General features: G+C 42.0%; 1 protein-coding gene across 1 annotated transcript in view; it reads right to left on the bottom strand.

Annotated features, from left to right (window-relative positions):
* The window catches only part of LOC120053452 (insulin-like growth factor 1 receptor), a 187,672-nt gene that overhangs the window by 41,065 nt on the left and 128,456 nt on the right, over positions 1 to 18,151 (bottom strand). Inside the window, exons 4-9 of the mRNA XM_039000579.1 lie at positions 14,160 to 14,296; positions 13,593 to 13,737; positions 8,529 to 8,737; positions 3,802 to 3,928; positions 3,206 to 3,441; positions 1,367 to 1,534 (exon numbers count right to left, since the gene is read on the bottom strand). Coding sequence (XP_038856507.1) covers positions 1,367 to 1,534; positions 3,206 to 3,441; positions 3,802 to 3,928; positions 8,529 to 8,737; positions 13,593 to 13,737; positions 14,160 to 14,296 — 1,022 coding nt within the window. The remainder of the gene's footprint in view (positions 1 to 1,366; positions 1,535 to 3,205; positions 3,442 to 3,801; positions 3,929 to 8,528; positions 8,738 to 13,592; positions 13,738 to 14,159; positions 14,297 to 18,151) is intronic.

Genomic DNA, 18,151 nt, shown 5'->3' with positions numbered 1-18,151 from the left:
TGTTGTATAAGATGAATGAGTGAGTATGATACTGTTTGTATAATTGTGTAATATGATTTTGGACTGTTTAATGAAGAAAAATACAATTCCCTTTTGATTTGAACTAAATCAGAGGACTGCCCCTGAGCCCAGTTGGGTCAGACATCCTGGGACAGCCCTTTCTGCAATTCCGAATAAAAACCCAACTCTGAGAAATTATCACTAGACCATGTTTTTCTCCATTAGGAGGGGAACGAAGGTTGTGGACCATTGTTGAATCTTTTAACCATACCACGTGGTTAAACTCTTATACTATCGATACCGACAGAATAAGAACAAGTCTTTGATATTGATTACTAGTCTGCAGATAGGAATTCAGTATCATTGAACGCGAAGAACGACAACCGCCGAAACATCCATTCTATAACGAATGTCACTCTGAACTATCCACAATAACCACGACAGAGAGAGGGAGAGAGCGGACGAAACTCTCCAAAAGAAACTAACTTTTCACCAGCGATCAAGACGACACACTGAGCGTAAATATATATATATTGATTGCAATTGTTCCCGAATGAGTGAGCGTTCATGTGTAAAAGATTAGCATGTCAATTGTTATAATTATGAACTCTGTAGTGACTTCTTGGTCGACCCCCACATTTCCCCTTTGTCTAACAAGCCGCCATGCCGGTTTAGCCCACTAGGGCATATTCTCCTATCATTTCATGTAACCATTTTAAGTTTGTTTGTTTGTTTATGCATTTCTGTGAATTACTTAGTTAGTAATAAATAAATGATTTAAGACAATTGATGTATGGATGACTCATAGTGAAGACTGGGTTCGTGCAGATAACCAACAATTTACGACGTTTGGAATGAGACTAACATGAGGTAAAATAAATAAATCATTAATCAGAAGACTATCGATCAGATATGAAAATATCTGAAAGGTTATATTGGGAAATTATAACTTTGTAATCTGAATACTTTCCCTGGTGCCCCAACTTCCTAGTTAATTAGTTACGTTATTATTTAGTTGATCGCGTAATAACTGATTACAGAGAATCTTTGATAAAAACAAGTCTTCAATTTAATGATAGTAAAGACACGACAGCGGTATATAAGACAACTGCTGGGAATAATCCAGCGGAGTTTCTGATAGACCTGTACGGTGTGCAGAATTTGTTGTAACCTCTCCAGCTTGCTGATAATAAAGAGTGATTAATTTAAGATTGACTTCAGGTGTCCCTGGTGTTGAATTTCCACCAGAGTGTGTACAGAGCATTATAATACTAGAGGAGGAGAGATACCTATAGTTTGGACTCCATAATTCACAAAGATGAAAAGTAGACAAGGGAAGAGAAAGAGGAGGGGTTGGAATGCTGACCTTTGGAGCAGTAGTTGTGTTGGTACAGCTCCTTGTCTTCAGCTTGCTGCTGCCAGCGGATCAGGTAAAAAGTGAGATTGCCGTTAGGGTTGAGGGGAGGCGACCATTTCACCACCAGCTTGGAGGACGAGTTGGAATACGCCCGGGTATCCATTGGCATAGACGGCTCTGTGACAAAATCACACAAATGTTTAAATGCTGTGAGTGGTGTTTACTACACTGAACCAAAATATAAACACAACATGCAACAATTATAAAGATTTTACTGAGTTACAGTTCATATAAGGAAATCAGTCAATTGAAATGAAATCATTAGGCCCTAATCTATGGATTTCACATGACTGGGTATACAGATATGCATCTGTTGGTCACCTTAAAAAAGGTATGGGTGTGGATCAGAAAACCTGTCAGTATCTGGTGTGACCACCATTTGCATCATGCAGTGCATCTCCTTCGCATAGAGTTGATCAGGCTGTTGATTGTGGCCTGTGGAATGTTGTCCCACCTCTTCAATGGCTGTGCAAAGTTGCTGGATATTGGCAGGAACTGGAACACGCTGTCGTACACGTTGATCCAGAGCATCCCAAACATTCTCAATGGGTGACATGTCTGGTGAGTATCCAGGCCATAGAAGATCTGGGAGATTTTCAGCTTGCGGCATGGGGCCGTGTATTATCATGCTGAAACATGACGTGATGGCGGCGGATGAATGGCAAGACAATGGGCCTCAGGATCTGGTCACGGTATCTCTGTGTATTCAAATTGCCATCGATAAAATGCAATTGTGTTTGTTGTTCATAGCTTATGCCTGCCAATACCATAACACAACTCCACCGCCACCATGGGGCACTCTGTTCACAACATTGAAATCAGCAAACCGGTCGCCCACACGACGCCATCTGCCCAGTACAGTGGAAACAGGGATTCATTGGTGAAGAGCACACGTCTCCAGTGTGCCAGTGACTATCAAAGGTGAGAATTTGCCCACTGAAGTCAGTTATGATGCTGAACTGCAGTCAAGTCAAGACCCTGGTGAGGACAATGAGCACACAGATGAGCTTCCCGGAGATGGTTTTTGACAGTTTGTGCAGAAATTCTTTGGTTGTGCAAACCCACCGTTTCATCAGCTGTCCGTGTGGCTGGTCTCAGACGATCCCGCAGATGAAGAAGCCGGATGTGGAGGTCCTGAGCTGGCGTGGTTACACGTGGTCTGTGGTTGTGAGGCCGGTTGGACGCACTGCCAAATTCTCAAAAACGACGTTGGAGGTGGCTTATGGTAGTGAAATGAACATTAAATTCTCTGGCAACAGCTCTGGTGGACATTCCTGCAGTCAGCATGCCAATTGCATTTTCCCTCAACTTGCGACATCTGTGGCATTGTGTTTTGTGACAAAACGGAACATTTTAGAGTGTCCTTTTATTGTCCACAGCACAAGGTGCACCTGTGTAATTATCATACTGTTTAATCAGCTTCTTGATATGCCACACCTGTCAGTTGGATGGATTATCTTGGCAAAGAAGAAATGTTCACAAACAGGGATATAAACAAAATTGTGCACATTTGAAAGAAATAAGCTTTTCGTGCATATAGAACATTTCTGGGATATTTTATTTTACATGTTGTGTTTATATATATTTTTGTTCAGTGTATAAAGTTTTAAATGTGTTGTTTTCATGAACCTTAAAATAAGAGTGATACATTTCCTTATTGAAAGTTCTGATAAGAAGTGTTTCATTTTATCTTGGGTGAAAACATGTCCATGGCTGAGGCGACCTGCTGCTGTGTACAGTAGCTGTACTGTAGTCTAGTCTGTGTACAGCAGCTGTATAGTGTCTTACCTGAGGGGCTGGTGCGTATATAGACCACGTCACTCTTGGCTCCCAGGATGTGTCTGTCCTCTACCACCAGAGTGATGGCCTTGACGTAGATGGCGTACTGGGTCCAGGGCTTGAGGGGGGACAGCAGCACACCAGGGTCTATCTCTTTGTCTTGCGGTAGGTCTACATCCACCATGTTCCAACTGTTGGAGCCACAACCGTCCTGGCCGTCAAACTCTGTGATGTTCTGGTGCGGTCTGGATTGCATGGTTAAGACACCTTATGTCAATTTGGTACAGCAACTCTGTATCCACAAACACAGCAGATAATGTCCTGTCTACAAGTATAAGTATTTGGGGCGGCATGTAGCCTAGTGGTTAGCGCGTTGGGCCAGTAACCGAAAGGTTGCTAAATCGAATCCCCGAGCTGACAAGGTAAAAATCTGTTGTTCTGTCCCTGAACAAGGCAGTTAACCTACTGTTCCTAGGCCGTCATTGTGAATAAGAATTTGTTCTTAACTGACTTGCCTAGTTAAATAAAGGTTAACTAAAAAATAAAAAAAATAAAGGCTCTATGCAGTACAAAAGGGAATGGTATATCTCCATGAGAATACTTACGCTTCCTTGTAGTAGACGATGAAGCTGATGAGGTCTCTGTAGTCTGGTGGTCGGTAGCGCTCCCAAGTCAGCTTGATCCGGTTACTCATCGTGCTATTGGACTTGAACTTCAGGATATGACTCTCACCTACAAACACAAACCACACCTTAGATCAGTAGTTCCCAAACTGGTGTGTGGTAGTCCCTCCGCCCCCTGCCAAAAAGGAATTCAGTCCGGCTTTCAACTTACTCTTGAAAGTTGTAGCTAATAGTAGAATGCGTAAGATGCAATTTCAAAAATGGGTATTACATCATCATCATCTTCATCTTAGAGAGCTATTTATAACTTGTCAGAAATGTCCAGATCAACGTGAACATGTCAGCTAACTTTTTTGGGATAGGTTTTTTAGCCCACAGATTTTGTAGTAATGTTTGAGTCACTCAAATATTACATGAATACACATTAGACATGTATAGAATTTCAAAAAAAAATCTGCACCCAATGACAAAATGTGAATAATTGCAGGAAACCTGCAAACAAGAGGGGGTGAACAGTTTGTTTCATGAACAGTGCTTGTGCCCATAGAAATAGACATGGCGAGGGCGCGCAGGGGAGGGGGAGGCGTGGGATAATCCCCAATGCTGGAAGGGGCCTGAGTGAAAAAGTTTGAGGACCCCTGTCTTTTTTTATTTGTATTATTAGAAAGTATATATTAGGGGTAGATCAGGTTTAATGTTGCAGATAGATTGTAGCTTCCAACAACACAATTGTCTGCATCATTTCCAATCCCCCATATATATTTTTTGTAAATATACAGTACCAGTCAAAAGATTGGACACACCTACTCATTCAAGGGTTTTTCTTAACATCAACACTATGAAATAACACATATGGAATCATGTAGTGACCAAAAAAGTGTAAAACAAATCAAAATATATTTTATTTTTGAGATTCTTCAAAGAAGCCAACCTTTGCCTTGATGACAGCTTTGCACAATCTTGGCATTCTTTCAACCAGCTTCATGAGGTAGTCAACTGGAATGCATTTCAATTAACAGGTGTACCTTGTTAAAAGTTTGAGCCAATCAGTTATGTTGTGACAAGGTAGGGGTGGTATACAGAAGATAGCCATATTTGGTAAAAGACCAAGTACATATTATGGCAAGAATAGCTCAAATAAACAAAGTGAAACAACAGTCCAACATTACTTTAAGATATGAAGGTCAGTCAATACGGAAAATGTCAGTGCTGTCGCAAAAACCATCAAGCACTGTGATGAAACTGGCTCTCATGAGGACCGCCACAGGAATGGAAGACCCAGAGATTATTTCACTTATAATTCACTGTATCACAATTCCAGTGGGTCAGAAGTTTACATACACTGAGTTGACTGTGCCTTTAGACAGCTTGGAAAATTGCTGAAAATGATGTCATGGCTTTAGAAGCTTCTGATAGGTTAATTGACATCATTTGAGTCAATTGGAGGTGTACCTGTGGATCTATTTCAAGGCCTACCTTCTAACTCTGTGCCCCTTTGCTTGACATCATGGGAAAATCACAAGAAATCAGCCAAGACCTCAGAAAAAAATTATAGACCTCCACAAGTCTGGTTCATCCTTGGGAGCAATTTCCAAACGCCTGAAGGTACCACGTTCATCTGTACAAACAATAGTACGCAAGTATAAACACCATGGGACCACGCAACTGTCATACCGCTCAGGAAGGAGACGCGTTCTGTCTCCTAGAGATGAACGTACTTTGGTTCGAAAAGTGCAAATCAATCCCAGAACAACAGCAAAAGACCTTGTGAAGATGCTGGAGGAATCAGGTACAAAAGTATCTATATCCACAGTAAAACAAGTCCTATATCGCTCAACATGGTAGAAGACACTGCTCCAAAACTGCCATAAAAAAGCCAGACTACGGTTTGCAACTGCACATGGGAACAAAGATCGTACTTTTTGGAGAAATGTCCTCTGGTCTGATGAAACAAAAATAGAACTGTTTGGCCATAATGACCATTGTTATGTTTGGAGGAAAAAGGGGGATGCTTGCAAGCTGAAGAACACCATCCCAACCGTGAAGCACGGGGGTGGCATCATCATGTTGTGGGGGTGCTTTGCTGCAGGAGGGGCTGGTGCACTTCACAAAGTAGATGGCATCATGAGGAAGGGAAATTATGTGGATATATTGAAGCAACATCTCAAGACATCAGTCAGGAAGTTAAAGCTGGGTCGCAAATGGGTCTTCCAAATGGACAATGACCCCAAGCATACTTCCAAAGTTGTGGCAAAATGGCTTAAGGACAACAAAGTCAAGGAATTGGAGTGGCCATCACAAAGCCCTGACATCAATCCTATAGAAAATATGTGGGCAGAACTGAAAAAGCGTGTGCGAGCAAGGAGGCCTACAAACCTGACTCAGTTACACCAGCTCTGTCAGGAGGAATGGGCCAAAATTCACCCAACTTATTGTGGGAAGCTTGTGGAAGGCTACACGAAACATTTGACCCAAGTTAAACAATTTAAAGGCAATGCTACCAAACACTAATAGAGTGTATGTAAACTTCTGGCCCACTGGGAATGTGATGAAAGAAATAAAAGCTGAAATAAATCATTCTCTCTACTATTATTCTAGCATTTCACATTCTTAAAATAAAGTGGTGATCCTAACTGACCTAAGACAGAGAATTTTCACTAGGATTAAATGTCAGGAATTGTGAAAAACACAGTTTAAATGTATTTGGTATAGGTGTGGTTAACTTCCGACTTCAACTGTATATACACTGCTCAAAAAAATAAAGGGAACACTTAAACAACACAATGTAACTCCAAGTCAATCACACTTCTGTGAAATCAAACTGTCCACTTAGGAAGCAACACTGATTGACAATAAATTTCACATGCTGTTGTGCAAATGGAATAGACAAAAGGTGGAAATTATAGGCAATTAGCAAGACACCCCCAAAAAAGGAGTGATTCTGCAGGTGGTGACCACAGACCACTTCTCAGTTCCTATGCTTCCTGGCTGATGTTTTGGTCACTTTTGAATGCTGGCGGTGATCTCACTCTAGTGGTAGCATGAGACGGAGTCTACAACCCACACAAGTGGCTCAGGTAGTGCAGTTCATCCAGGATGGCACATCAATGCGAGCTGTGGCAAAAAGGTTTGCTGTGTCTGTCAGCGTAGTGTCCAGAGCATGGAGGCGCTACCAGGAGACAGGCCAGTACATCAGGAGACGTGGAGGAGGCCGTAGAAGGGCAACAACCCAGCAGCAGGACCGCTACCTCCGCCTTTGTGCAAGGAGGTGCACTGCCAGCGCCCTGCAAAATGACCTCCAGCAGGCCACAAATGTGCATGTGTCTGCTCAAACGGTCAGAAACAGACTCCATGAGGGTGGTATGAGGGCCCGACATCCACAGGTGGGGGTTGTGCTTACAGCCCAACACCGTGCAGGACATTTGGCATTTGCCAGAGAACACCAAGATTGGCAAATTCGCCACTGGCGCCCTGTGCTCTTCACAGATGAAAGCAGGTTCACACTGAGCACATGAGCACATGTGACAGACGTGACAGAGTCTGGAGACGCCGTGGAGAACGTTCTGCTGCCTGCAACATCCTCCAGCATGACCGGTTTGGCGATGGGTCAGTCATGGTGTGGGGTGGCATTTCTTTGTGGGGCCGCACAGCCCTCCATGTGCTCGCCAGAGGTAGCCTGACTGCCATTAGGTACCGAGATGAGATCCTCAGACCCCTTGTGAGACCATATGCTGACACATGCACATTTGTGGCCTGCTGGAGGTCATTTTGCAGGGCTCTGGCAGTGCACCTCCTTGCACAAAGGCGGAGGTAGCGGTCCTGCTGCTGGGTTGTTGCCCTCCTACGGCCTCCTCCACGTCTCCTGATGTACTGGCCTGTCTCCTGGTAGCGCCTCCATGCTCTGGACACTACGCTGACAGACACAGCAAACCTTTTTGCCACAGCTCGCATTGATGTGCCATCCTGGATGAACTGCACTACCTGAGCCACTTGTGTGGGTTGTAGACTCCGTCTCATGCTACCACTAGAGTGAGAGCACCGCCAGCATTCAAAAGTGACCAAAACATCAGCCAGGAAGCAAAGGAATGAGAAGTGGTCTGTGGTCACCACCTGCAGAATCACTCCTTTTTTGGGGGTGTCTTGCTAATTGCCTATAATTTCCACCTTTTGTCTATTCCATTTGCACAACAGCATGTGAAATTTATTGTCAATCAGTGTTGCTTCCTAAGTGGACAGTTTGATTTCACAGAAGTGTGATTGACTTGGAGTTACATTGTGTTGTTTAAGTGTTCCCTTTATTTTTTTGAGCAGTGTATATATATATATATGTATATATATTTTTTTTTAATTGTCTGATTAATCAGTATCTGCTTTTTTTGGTCCTACAATAATCGGTATCGGCATTGAAAAACCATAATCGGTCGACCTCTAATACACACAATATATATTTTACAGACACAATCTATTTTACAATAGTTATATTTTGTTTGGTTAGTCCTGTCCTTCCTCTACCCTCAACCTCCCATCGATTTCTGATGTGCATCCAGTTTGATTTCTATTTGCCATATGTTTTTAACTGTGCTGTTTCACAAAAGTTCTGAACCCCTGTCTTAGATAACCTCCTCACAACACATACAGAAAACCTAGTTGTGATAACAGAGTGTTGCATTAGATTAAGGCTTCTTATTAAATCACATAGGTGTACTCACAGCTTGCTCTGTCTCCATTGTTGCGGAAATCGCCCTCCTCAAACTTCTCAGTGATGTCCGTCTTCTCCCACATATTGTGGATCTCAGACATGCACAGTTTGGGGTTGAAGCGGAAGGACAGCCTCCCAGCCCTGATGGTCAGGTTATGTTGGGTCCAGTCCCACAGGTACTGCAGGCGCTGGTTGTCAATGGCAGAAAAAGCATACATCCTGAGGGGAGACAACAGACAGGTGTTAACTTACTAACACACCTAGCAGCTGTGCTGGCATAGATGGGACCAAACCATTTTTTTAATCAGTCAATTTATTTACTTTAAGCACACAATAGAGCACTGAGGATAAAGTCGTCAAAATGTTGTAGAGTGGTGGCCTAGTTTTCCATCTGGTGGATATGTAAAGTGTTAAGAGGAGAAGACGTCAGAGCGGATTGTGTTTCAGTGTGCGTGGGTGTGTCTGTCTAACATTGAGCTGTGCACACAGAGAGGGCCAGAGATGAAACAGAGCGACTCAGAGCCTCTCAGCTACATGGAATACCTTGGGAACGAGCGGAATGCCAGCCCTTCTCTAGAGCATTCCTCGCACTGTAACTCTAGCCTGGGAGGGATGACAACAAGAGACCTGAGAGGCTTTCCCACGACCCTCCTGGTCATCTCCAGAAACACTCTCCCTATCTCTGACAGGGGATAGGACCCTGGTGATGTCATGCTGCAGCCAGAATAGGCTGGGACACCTGGGTTTCCATTCAGATAGAGCCCTCTGGCCACAAACTGGTTGAATCAACGTTGTTTCAATGTAATTTGTCAGCGTATTGTGACGTGGAATCTACGTGGAAAATAATGCACATTTGATTTTTTTTTAAGTAATCAACTGCTGTGTTTAGGGTGAAATTTAAACCACAGGATTATGCCATCATGGTAACCAGGTTTCAACATAGACGATGTCAGACCTTCATTGTTATATGAACTACAAATTAATAATTGATATGTTGGATTCACATCTCCATTTCAACAAAAATATAAGTTAAAGAATAAGACTAAATAAAATAAAGTGTTATTTAAAGTGCATTTGAAGTTTTATTTTATTTTATTTAGTGCTATTATTTAACTGAGAAGACGTGAATCTAACATATCTATTACCAATTTATCGACAACTGGAATTAAAGGAGAAGTTTGCTTTTTAATAACCAAATCTCTATTTTTGATGTAAATGACATGTTATAGAAGGGTCCAGAGTCCAAACACTTGTTTTGCATCTTTTACTTGTTTTTGAGAAACTTACCCCAACCAGCGATTCACTTCCACGTCCTCGTTGTGCGTTGCTCTGAAAAAACATCAACAAATGCTCCAAAAAAGACCCAAATACATCCTTTTAGAAACGGAAACACTCTCAGTATAGTGATGCGGGACTTTAGATGAAATTGTGTCATTTCATTTACATTACATTTACATTTAAGTCATTTAGCAGACGCTCTTATCCAGAGCGACTTACAAGTACATACATTCATACTTTTTTTTTTTTGTACTGGCCCCCCGTGGGAAACGAACCCACAACCCTGGCGTTGCAAGCGCCATGCTCTACCAACTGAGCCACACGAACTTTATCCTCAACGTTATATTCCATTTTGTGCGACTCAAGCTGTTTCCCCTATCCAGCTGTTCCATTCTCTGTGTAGGCTGCTGCTAGAATGGACAGAGGTATCGCTCGAGTCGCAACAAAATGAAATATAAGTTGCGGATAAAGTTTGGAATGACGCAATTTCATGTGTACACCATTTAAAGACCTCCATCACTATACTGAGAGCCTTTCTGTTTGTTCATGTTTTTCAGAGCCCCCGTACGGCACAATGAGGATGAAGAAGTGAATCACTGGTTGAGCTATGTTTCTCAAAAACAAGTGAAATAGCGGGGGGAAAAATGTCTGGACCCTTCTATAACATCCCATTTATATAAAAAATTTAATTCTAAATTTAAATTCTAAATTCTCCTTTAAAGCTAGACTAAATCAGTGGCACAGATGGAACTATCCAAGCAGAAGATAGATCTCCTTCTAATGTTGATATCTTATTGCGTTGACAACTAAACACAATTCAATATCACTTTTGATATAGAATATATACAGTGGGGAGAACAAGTATTTGATACACTGCCGATTTTGCAGGTTTTCCTACTTACAAAGCATGTAGAGGTCTGTCATTTTTATCATAGGTACACTTCAACTGTGAGAGACGGAATCTAAAACAAACATCCAGAAAATCACATTGTATGATTTTTAAGTAATTAATTTGCATTTTATTGCATGACATAAGTATTTGATACATCAGAAAAGCAGAAGTTAATATTTGGTACAGAAACCTTTGTTTGCAATTACAGAGATCATACGTTTCCTGTAGTTCTTGACCAAGTTTGCACACACTGCAGCAGGGATTTTGGCCCACTCCTCCATAAAGACCTTCTCCAGATCCTTCAGGTTTCGGGGCTGTCGCTGGGCAATACGGACTTTCAGCTCCCTCCAAAGATTTTCTATTGGGTTCAGGTCTGGAGACTGGCTAGGCCACTCCAGGACCTTGAGATGCTTCTCACTCCTTAGTTTCCCTGGCTGTGTGTTTCGGGTCGTTGTCATGCTGGAAAACCCAGCCACGACCCATCTTCAATGCTCTTACTGAGGGAAGGAGGTTGTTGGCCAAGATCTCGCGATACATGACCCCATCCATCCTCCCCTCAATACGGTGCAGTCGTCCTGTCCCCTTTGCAGAAAAGCATCCCCAAAGAATGTTTCCACCTCCATGCTTCACGGTTGGGATGGTGTTCTTGGGGTTGTACTCATCCTTCTTCCTCCTCCAAACACGGCGAGTGGAGTTTAGACCAAAAAGCTATATTTTTGTCTCATCAGACCACATGACCTTCTCCCATTCCTCCTCTGGATCATCCAGATGGTCATTGGCAAACTTCAGACGGGCCTGGACATGCGCTGGCTTGAGCAGGGGGACCTTGCGTGCGCTGCAGGATTTTAATCCATGACGGCGTAGTGTGTTACTAATGGTTCTTTGAGACTGTGGTCCCAGCTCTCTTCAGGTCATTGACCAGGTCCTGCCGTGTAGTTCTGGGCTGATCCCCCACCTTCCTCATGATCATTGATGCCCCACGAGGTGAGATCTTGCATGAAGCCCCAGACCGAGGGTGATTGACCGTCATCTTGAACTTCTTCCATTTTCTAATAATTGCGCCAACAGTTGTTGCCTTCTCACCAAGCTGCTTGCCTATTGTCCTGTAGCCCATCCCAGCCTTGTGCAAGTCTACAATTTTATCCCTGATGTCCTTACACAGCTCTCTGGTCTTGGCCATTGTGGAGAGGTCTGTTTGATTGAGTGTGTGGACAGGTGTCTTTTATACAGGTAACGAGTTCAAACAGGTGCAGTTAATACAGGTAATGAGTGGAGAACAGGAGGGCTTCTTAAAGAAAAGCTAACAGGTCTGTGAGAGCTGGAATTCTTACTGGTTGGTAGGTGATCAAATACTTATGTCATGCAATAAAATGCAAATTAATTACTTAAAAATCATACAATGTGATTATCTGGATTTTTGTCCCGAAACCTGAAGGATCTGGAGAAGGTCTTTATGGAGGAGTGGGCCAAAATCCCTGCTGCAGTGTGTGCAAACTTGGTCAAGAACTACAGGAAACGTATGATCTCTGTAATTGCAAACAAAGGTTTCTGTACCAAATATTAACTTCTGCTTTTCTGATGTATCAAATACTTATGTCATGCAATAAAATGCAAATTAATTACTTAAAAATCATACAATGTGATTTTCTGGATGTTTGTTTTAGATTCCGTCTCTCACAGTTGAAGTGTACCTATGATAAAAATGACAGACCACTACATGCTTTGTAAGTAGGAAAACCTGCAAAATCGACAGTGTATCAAATACTTGTTCTCCCCACTGTATATAGCCTATTAACTTGCCGAAAAGTTAACAAATTATATGTATGAGTCTCCTACTCAACCAAAAATAACAGTTAAATAATACGATTAAGCCAGTGGCTCAGCTGGAACTATCCAAGCAGTAGATATGCCTCTTTTAAACGTTGATATTTGGTTGTGTTGTCAACCAAATACAATTCAATATTACTTTTGTAATACAGTAAATAGCCTAAAGTTAAGGCTATCTTAAAAACTAATGTAACATTCAACCTTAAAATGAGTAACACATCAATGGCCACATTTTGAAGTTACTGTAACTATACCTTTCTTATGTAATCATATAAAGTGACCACGTGCATGTTCAAGATAGCATGCACAATCGCTGTCATATTCTGCACAGAATCGTGAATAGCATTGATCACTTGCACCATGTGCTTTTAATGTAACTTCAACTGCAATCCAGTTCTTTGATTCTGCTATTAGATGAAACACAGTGATATTAATCTGTTGTATAAATAAACAAAATATCTGACATTGTATACCCATTGGAACTTTTCTGTGCTTTTAAATGGTTGGAAGCACAGTGATAGACATTTGGGTAACGACTGAATCAAAACTCAGGCTTTGTTTTTCCATTGGAATTTGCTTGTGTTTTTAGATGGTTGAAAGCATAGTGATAGCACATTGGAAATTCAACACATTTTTGGCTGCCTTTTTGAGTGAATATACTGTAGGTTGTAATCTCACTGATCAACGTCTCAACCAAATAATACCCAATTATCCACATTGAAATAACATGGTGTGCCCAGTGGGATAGTTCATCCACCTTTTCATTATATAACTTGGAGAGATGCCTTGTTATGGTGGTTTTGTGTGAATTCCTTTGTACTGTAAATGTTATGGCTGGTAGCCTCTACTCATAAATAAATAATGAGTGAGGCATTCAAAACCTGCTGGGATACATTTGACATGATGGATTCCAAAAATCCATTTAAATCATCCATGTGTCAATTTTCCTGGTCAAAAATATGGCTGAACGCCGGTGACATTGGAGTGACAACATCTTTCCTCTCTAGGCTGTGGTTCAAGGCTGACACGTCTCCAAACACATCTCAGACTCAGAGAGCAGAGAGCAGCCTGCCGTACCCTTCCATGAGCTCCTCCCCGTTGATGTAGCGCAGGCTCTTGAGGAAGGAGAGCGAGCCTAGCGTGTGGGAGTGTCGGATCCTCACATAGCCTGTCACTGTCTGGATCAGCCCCATGAAGCTCTCCAGCTCTGAGGCGATGTTATCTGGGGAGAGGAGAGAGTCAGCAAACACTAGTCAGATACAACAGCCAGTGTGTGAGAACCACAGCTCTGAACACATCAAATCCCACAAGCAACTGTACTGCTATACTGTATGACTATACTATACTGTATGACTATACTATATGACTATACTCAATTCTCTAGAGGATAATTACCCTGGCTCCAGCAAATCCAGAGTTGTACAAACGTTTTCATATCTAAAGATAAGCTGTAAGTCACTCTGTCAACTGAGCAAATAAATAGCATAATAGCATAATGTGATAATTGGTTTGGGGCACAGAGCAGGCAGCTGATGTAATGTTGACTCTGTTGCCCACACTAGCTCTCCCAGTGGCCCCGTGCTCTGTGTTCCCCTCCCGGTCTCTGGGGAGACAGACAGACTGGTTACTGGTACTGGTACTCACTGCCGCGGCGGATGTTGATTTGCAGGTTGCCTTTGATGACTGTGCAGCCCATTAGAGACTGAGCAGAATCCACTGAGTCGATGGTCTTGGAGTCGCAGATCTTATCACACAAGCCATCACAGGCACTGCAGAACATACTGTGACTGAGGAAGAGAAAGGAGGGGGAGAGAAGAGGGAAACAGTCAAGAAATGACCTTAACTAAATAAAACTACAAAAAAAGACAATTTCCAAGAAACATAATTAAGACACCTCACCCCAACTCACCTTGAAAATCCCAAACTTCCAGAAGTAAAAATGTGTCTAATTTTAGCTTTCTAAAATACAAGGACACTTTCTTTGTGAACTATGTATTTTTTATGAGTCCTCATATGAACCCATGGTTTCATGAGAAAATGACTCACTAAACAGTCCTAAAGACAAAACAAGACTGATATGGCAGAAAATATAGCAGGTTGTCGTTTTTCATCATGAATCTTGTTCTGTAGACAGCTCTGCAGTGGTCACTAGCTGGCACAGCCACAATGTCATAAAATCTTATATTAACCTCACACTAACCTTAACCTTAACTTTAAACACACTGTTAACCCTAATGCCTAACCCTAACCTTAAATTAAGACCAAAAAACACATTTTTGTTTTCATGGATTTTTACAATATAGCCAATTTTGATTTTGCAGCTGGCCTATCTAAGGCGAAATCGCTCAGTGCTGCCTCCTGGTCAAGACTCATGACTAGGCCTGTGGCGGTCACGAAATTTCGTCAGCTGGTGATTGTCAAGCAAATAACTGTTGGTCTCACTGTAATTGACAGTGAATTAACATAAAGACAATTAGCATCTCCTGGCTTCCACAAATAGCCTACAAGCCACTGATGCAGACCTTTGGAACATCAACATTTTAAAAAGTCTAATAAATCCATGCAATATAGCCTACACCTTCACAATAAATACATTATTTATATTAGACAGGTCTAAAGAAGTATGATGTAAAGAAAATGTAGTCTATTTCAGGAGAAAAGAATAGCATACTCTGAGTTGCCCTGATGTGGCTATGCCAAATGGCTGTGGGCTACACTCATTTAGAAGAATACAATTGAACAAAGCTGAATAAAATCAAAAAAAAATGTGCGCACATGTGGCTATTGTGGCTATTCTGTGTTGAGCGGTTAACAAAGAACTAGGTACTCCTATATGCTTAATTTAGAGTTATCAATGTAACTTCAATTGTTCTACAAACGTTGGGCTGTATGTTTTGATTTTTGTAAGGCTGCATGATGAGATTCTAATGATGATTTGAAAAAAGTCGCTTGAAAGGCATGAGCTCTGCTTAGTTTTTGCGCAGGCTGTACACACTCCACTCTCATTCACAATTTTACAGGCACTTGATAATGCCTCGGATTTCACCGCGGCATCACCTTTGTGGCCGTAATACACCCTAAAAAAATCCATGCCTTTTGAGGCCCGGAGTGCTGCGTAGTGCCCTTCTCCCTGAGTGCTGCGCAATCCGAAGCGCCTCTCACTCACATGGCTCTCGTCACGTGATCGGTGCTTTCTCACAGGCTACTGGTGAAGACAGACACATCAGGGACGGAACTGCGCGCGTCCTTATCCAATTCCGAGGTGCATATTGGAGATATTGGAAGAACTGTCCACATTTACTTTTCGTAGGCCTAACGAACAGCAAAAGTACTAGCCTATGTCAATCTACTATCCCCCATAGTACAAAAGTCAACCTTTTTCGTTCTGTGCGAGAAATAAATATTCCAAACATAGTCTGGTACAGTTAATACAACCACTAGCATAATTATAAAAATACATTTTTTTAAGCAATGTGGCTGACGAAACAGAATAGAACGTTTAGCTTAAAATGTTGATAAACTATTAGGCTATTTCTTCACATTATAAGCACAGCAATACGCACATGGCAGTAGGCCATAAGCGCAAATGTTCCATTAGTGCGAAAACGCCATTATCAAAAGTTACCGCAAATGCGATTATGCATGTAATGCTTTTATTATAAAGGTGCATTTTTATGGTGAAAATTATCTTCTCCAAACTTGAAACTCACGCACTGCTTATGTGTGCCAGTTAGGCTATAAACCCTTTGTAAAGCAGATTAAGGTGATCAATTTTGTTCACTTTAGTTGTGATACAAACCTTATCAAAACATATGGGCTAGGCTACATGAGGTGTGCGACTATGATTAGAAAAAGTCGCAAAAAAAGGCAGTTCTTATGCTGGGCATCATTCACAAGTGATAATATTTAATTCACAAGTGATATGTTAATATTGTCACTCATCAGACTATTCGTGATTTAATATTGTCTTTACATATAAAAAATAATATATGTGTGAAATTTGTTTTGATTTGGAATGGACAATTATCATGCACCTGTCTCAAAACAGGGGCAGAGGGAAAAAATACATACACTTAAATAGCGAATGGAGGATGCTTTTCCTGTGGTTTATTTTCACGCCAGCCAGGTAGGCTATTCTCCTGTTGTAAAGATAAACAATGTGATTAATATTAGGAAAGTTGAGAAATAAATATAGTAGGCCTAGTCTATAGAAACCTGATAGGATCCTCCTCTTTTTAGTAGAGGCCATCATTCTGTTTTTTCGCACAATTGCATAGCTATAGAAATGTTGTGCAACATGAGCTCATGGGCTCTCATGAAGTGTTTTTTTGAATCCCCTTTTTCTCTCCAATTTCGTGGTATCCAATTGTTAGTAGTTACTGTCTTGTCTCCTCGCTACATCTCCCGTACGGGCTCGGGAGAGACGAAGGTCGAGAGCCATGCGTCCTCCGAAACACAACCCAACCAAGCCGCACTGCTTCCTAACACAGCGCGTATCCAACCCGGAAGTCAGCCGCACCAATGTGTCGGAGGAAACACCGTACACCTAGCGACCCGGTCAGCGTGCACTGCGCCCGGCCCGCCACAGGAGTTGCTCTCTCAAGAAGTGTTTGATTAGATTTTCGATTACCTTTGCATTGAGTGATTAGAGTGATTAGAGGGACAATAGAGTGCTGAGTACCAGGCAGTTAGCAAGTTTGGTAGGCTACTAATGACCATCAGAGCCTGGAGAAACTAATTACCGGGACTAAACAGTTACGTGGAAATTGACTGCCTTCGTGACTCGTGACCGCCGGTGTGGCGGTAATAACGTCACCGCAACAGCCCTACTCAATATGATGAAACCTGCAAAAAAGACTCAACATGGAAAGTTTGGAGAATGAAAAATCTAAATACGGTGATAAGTTACCCTGAGACATTAACAAAGACAGCCTCTTATTCAAAATTAATAATGTCAAACGGGGAAATGTCAAACAGGAAATGTTCTGAGTTACAGCGCTGCTATGATAAATCCCTCCTGAACGCATTCAAGCAATGTTCAGAAAGTCCCTTTTGTATCTGATGTTTACATTTATGCTTGCTACAGTATGACTACACCCTACGGGCCCGGCCGTAATTTACGGAAATTCACCAATGGATGAGTCTTGTGTACTGAGTACTGAGGTGAGCATCTTCCTCTGATTCGGCATTACCTGGAAAGTCCACAGGCTTGAATCAATCATGACGGAACATTACATTCTGCCCAAAGCATGTTTAGCTCTGAAGCTTCTCCTTGGAAAGGTAGCCTAGCGGTTAGAGCAGGGGTGACAAACTCATTCCACGGAGGGCCGAGGGTCTGCAGGTTTTTGTTTTTCCCTTTCAATTAAAACCTAGACAATCAGGTGAGGGGAGTTCCTTAATAATTAGTGACCTTAATGCATCAATCAAGTACAAAGGTGGAGTGAAAACCTGGAGACACTCGGCCCTCTGTGGAATGAGTTTGACACGTGGGTTAAAGCATTGGGCCAGTAACTGAAAGGTTTCTGGTTTGAATACCTGAGCTAACAAGGTGAACAAATCTGTCGATATTCCCTTGAGTAAGGCACTAAACCCAAATTTGCTCCAGGGGCTCCATACTACTATGGCTGACCCTGTAC

The sequence above is a fragment of the Salvelinus namaycush genome, chromosome 9 (assembly GCF_016432855.1).
Source record: "Salvelinus namaycush isolate Seneca chromosome 9, SaNama_1.0, whole genome shotgun sequence".
Taxonomy (NCBI): domain Eukaryota; kingdom Metazoa; phylum Chordata; class Actinopteri; order Salmoniformes; family Salmonidae; genus Salvelinus; species Salvelinus namaycush.
Note: the sequence above shows the minus strand (reverse complement) of the source record. Positions and strands in the feature narration are given on the sequence as shown.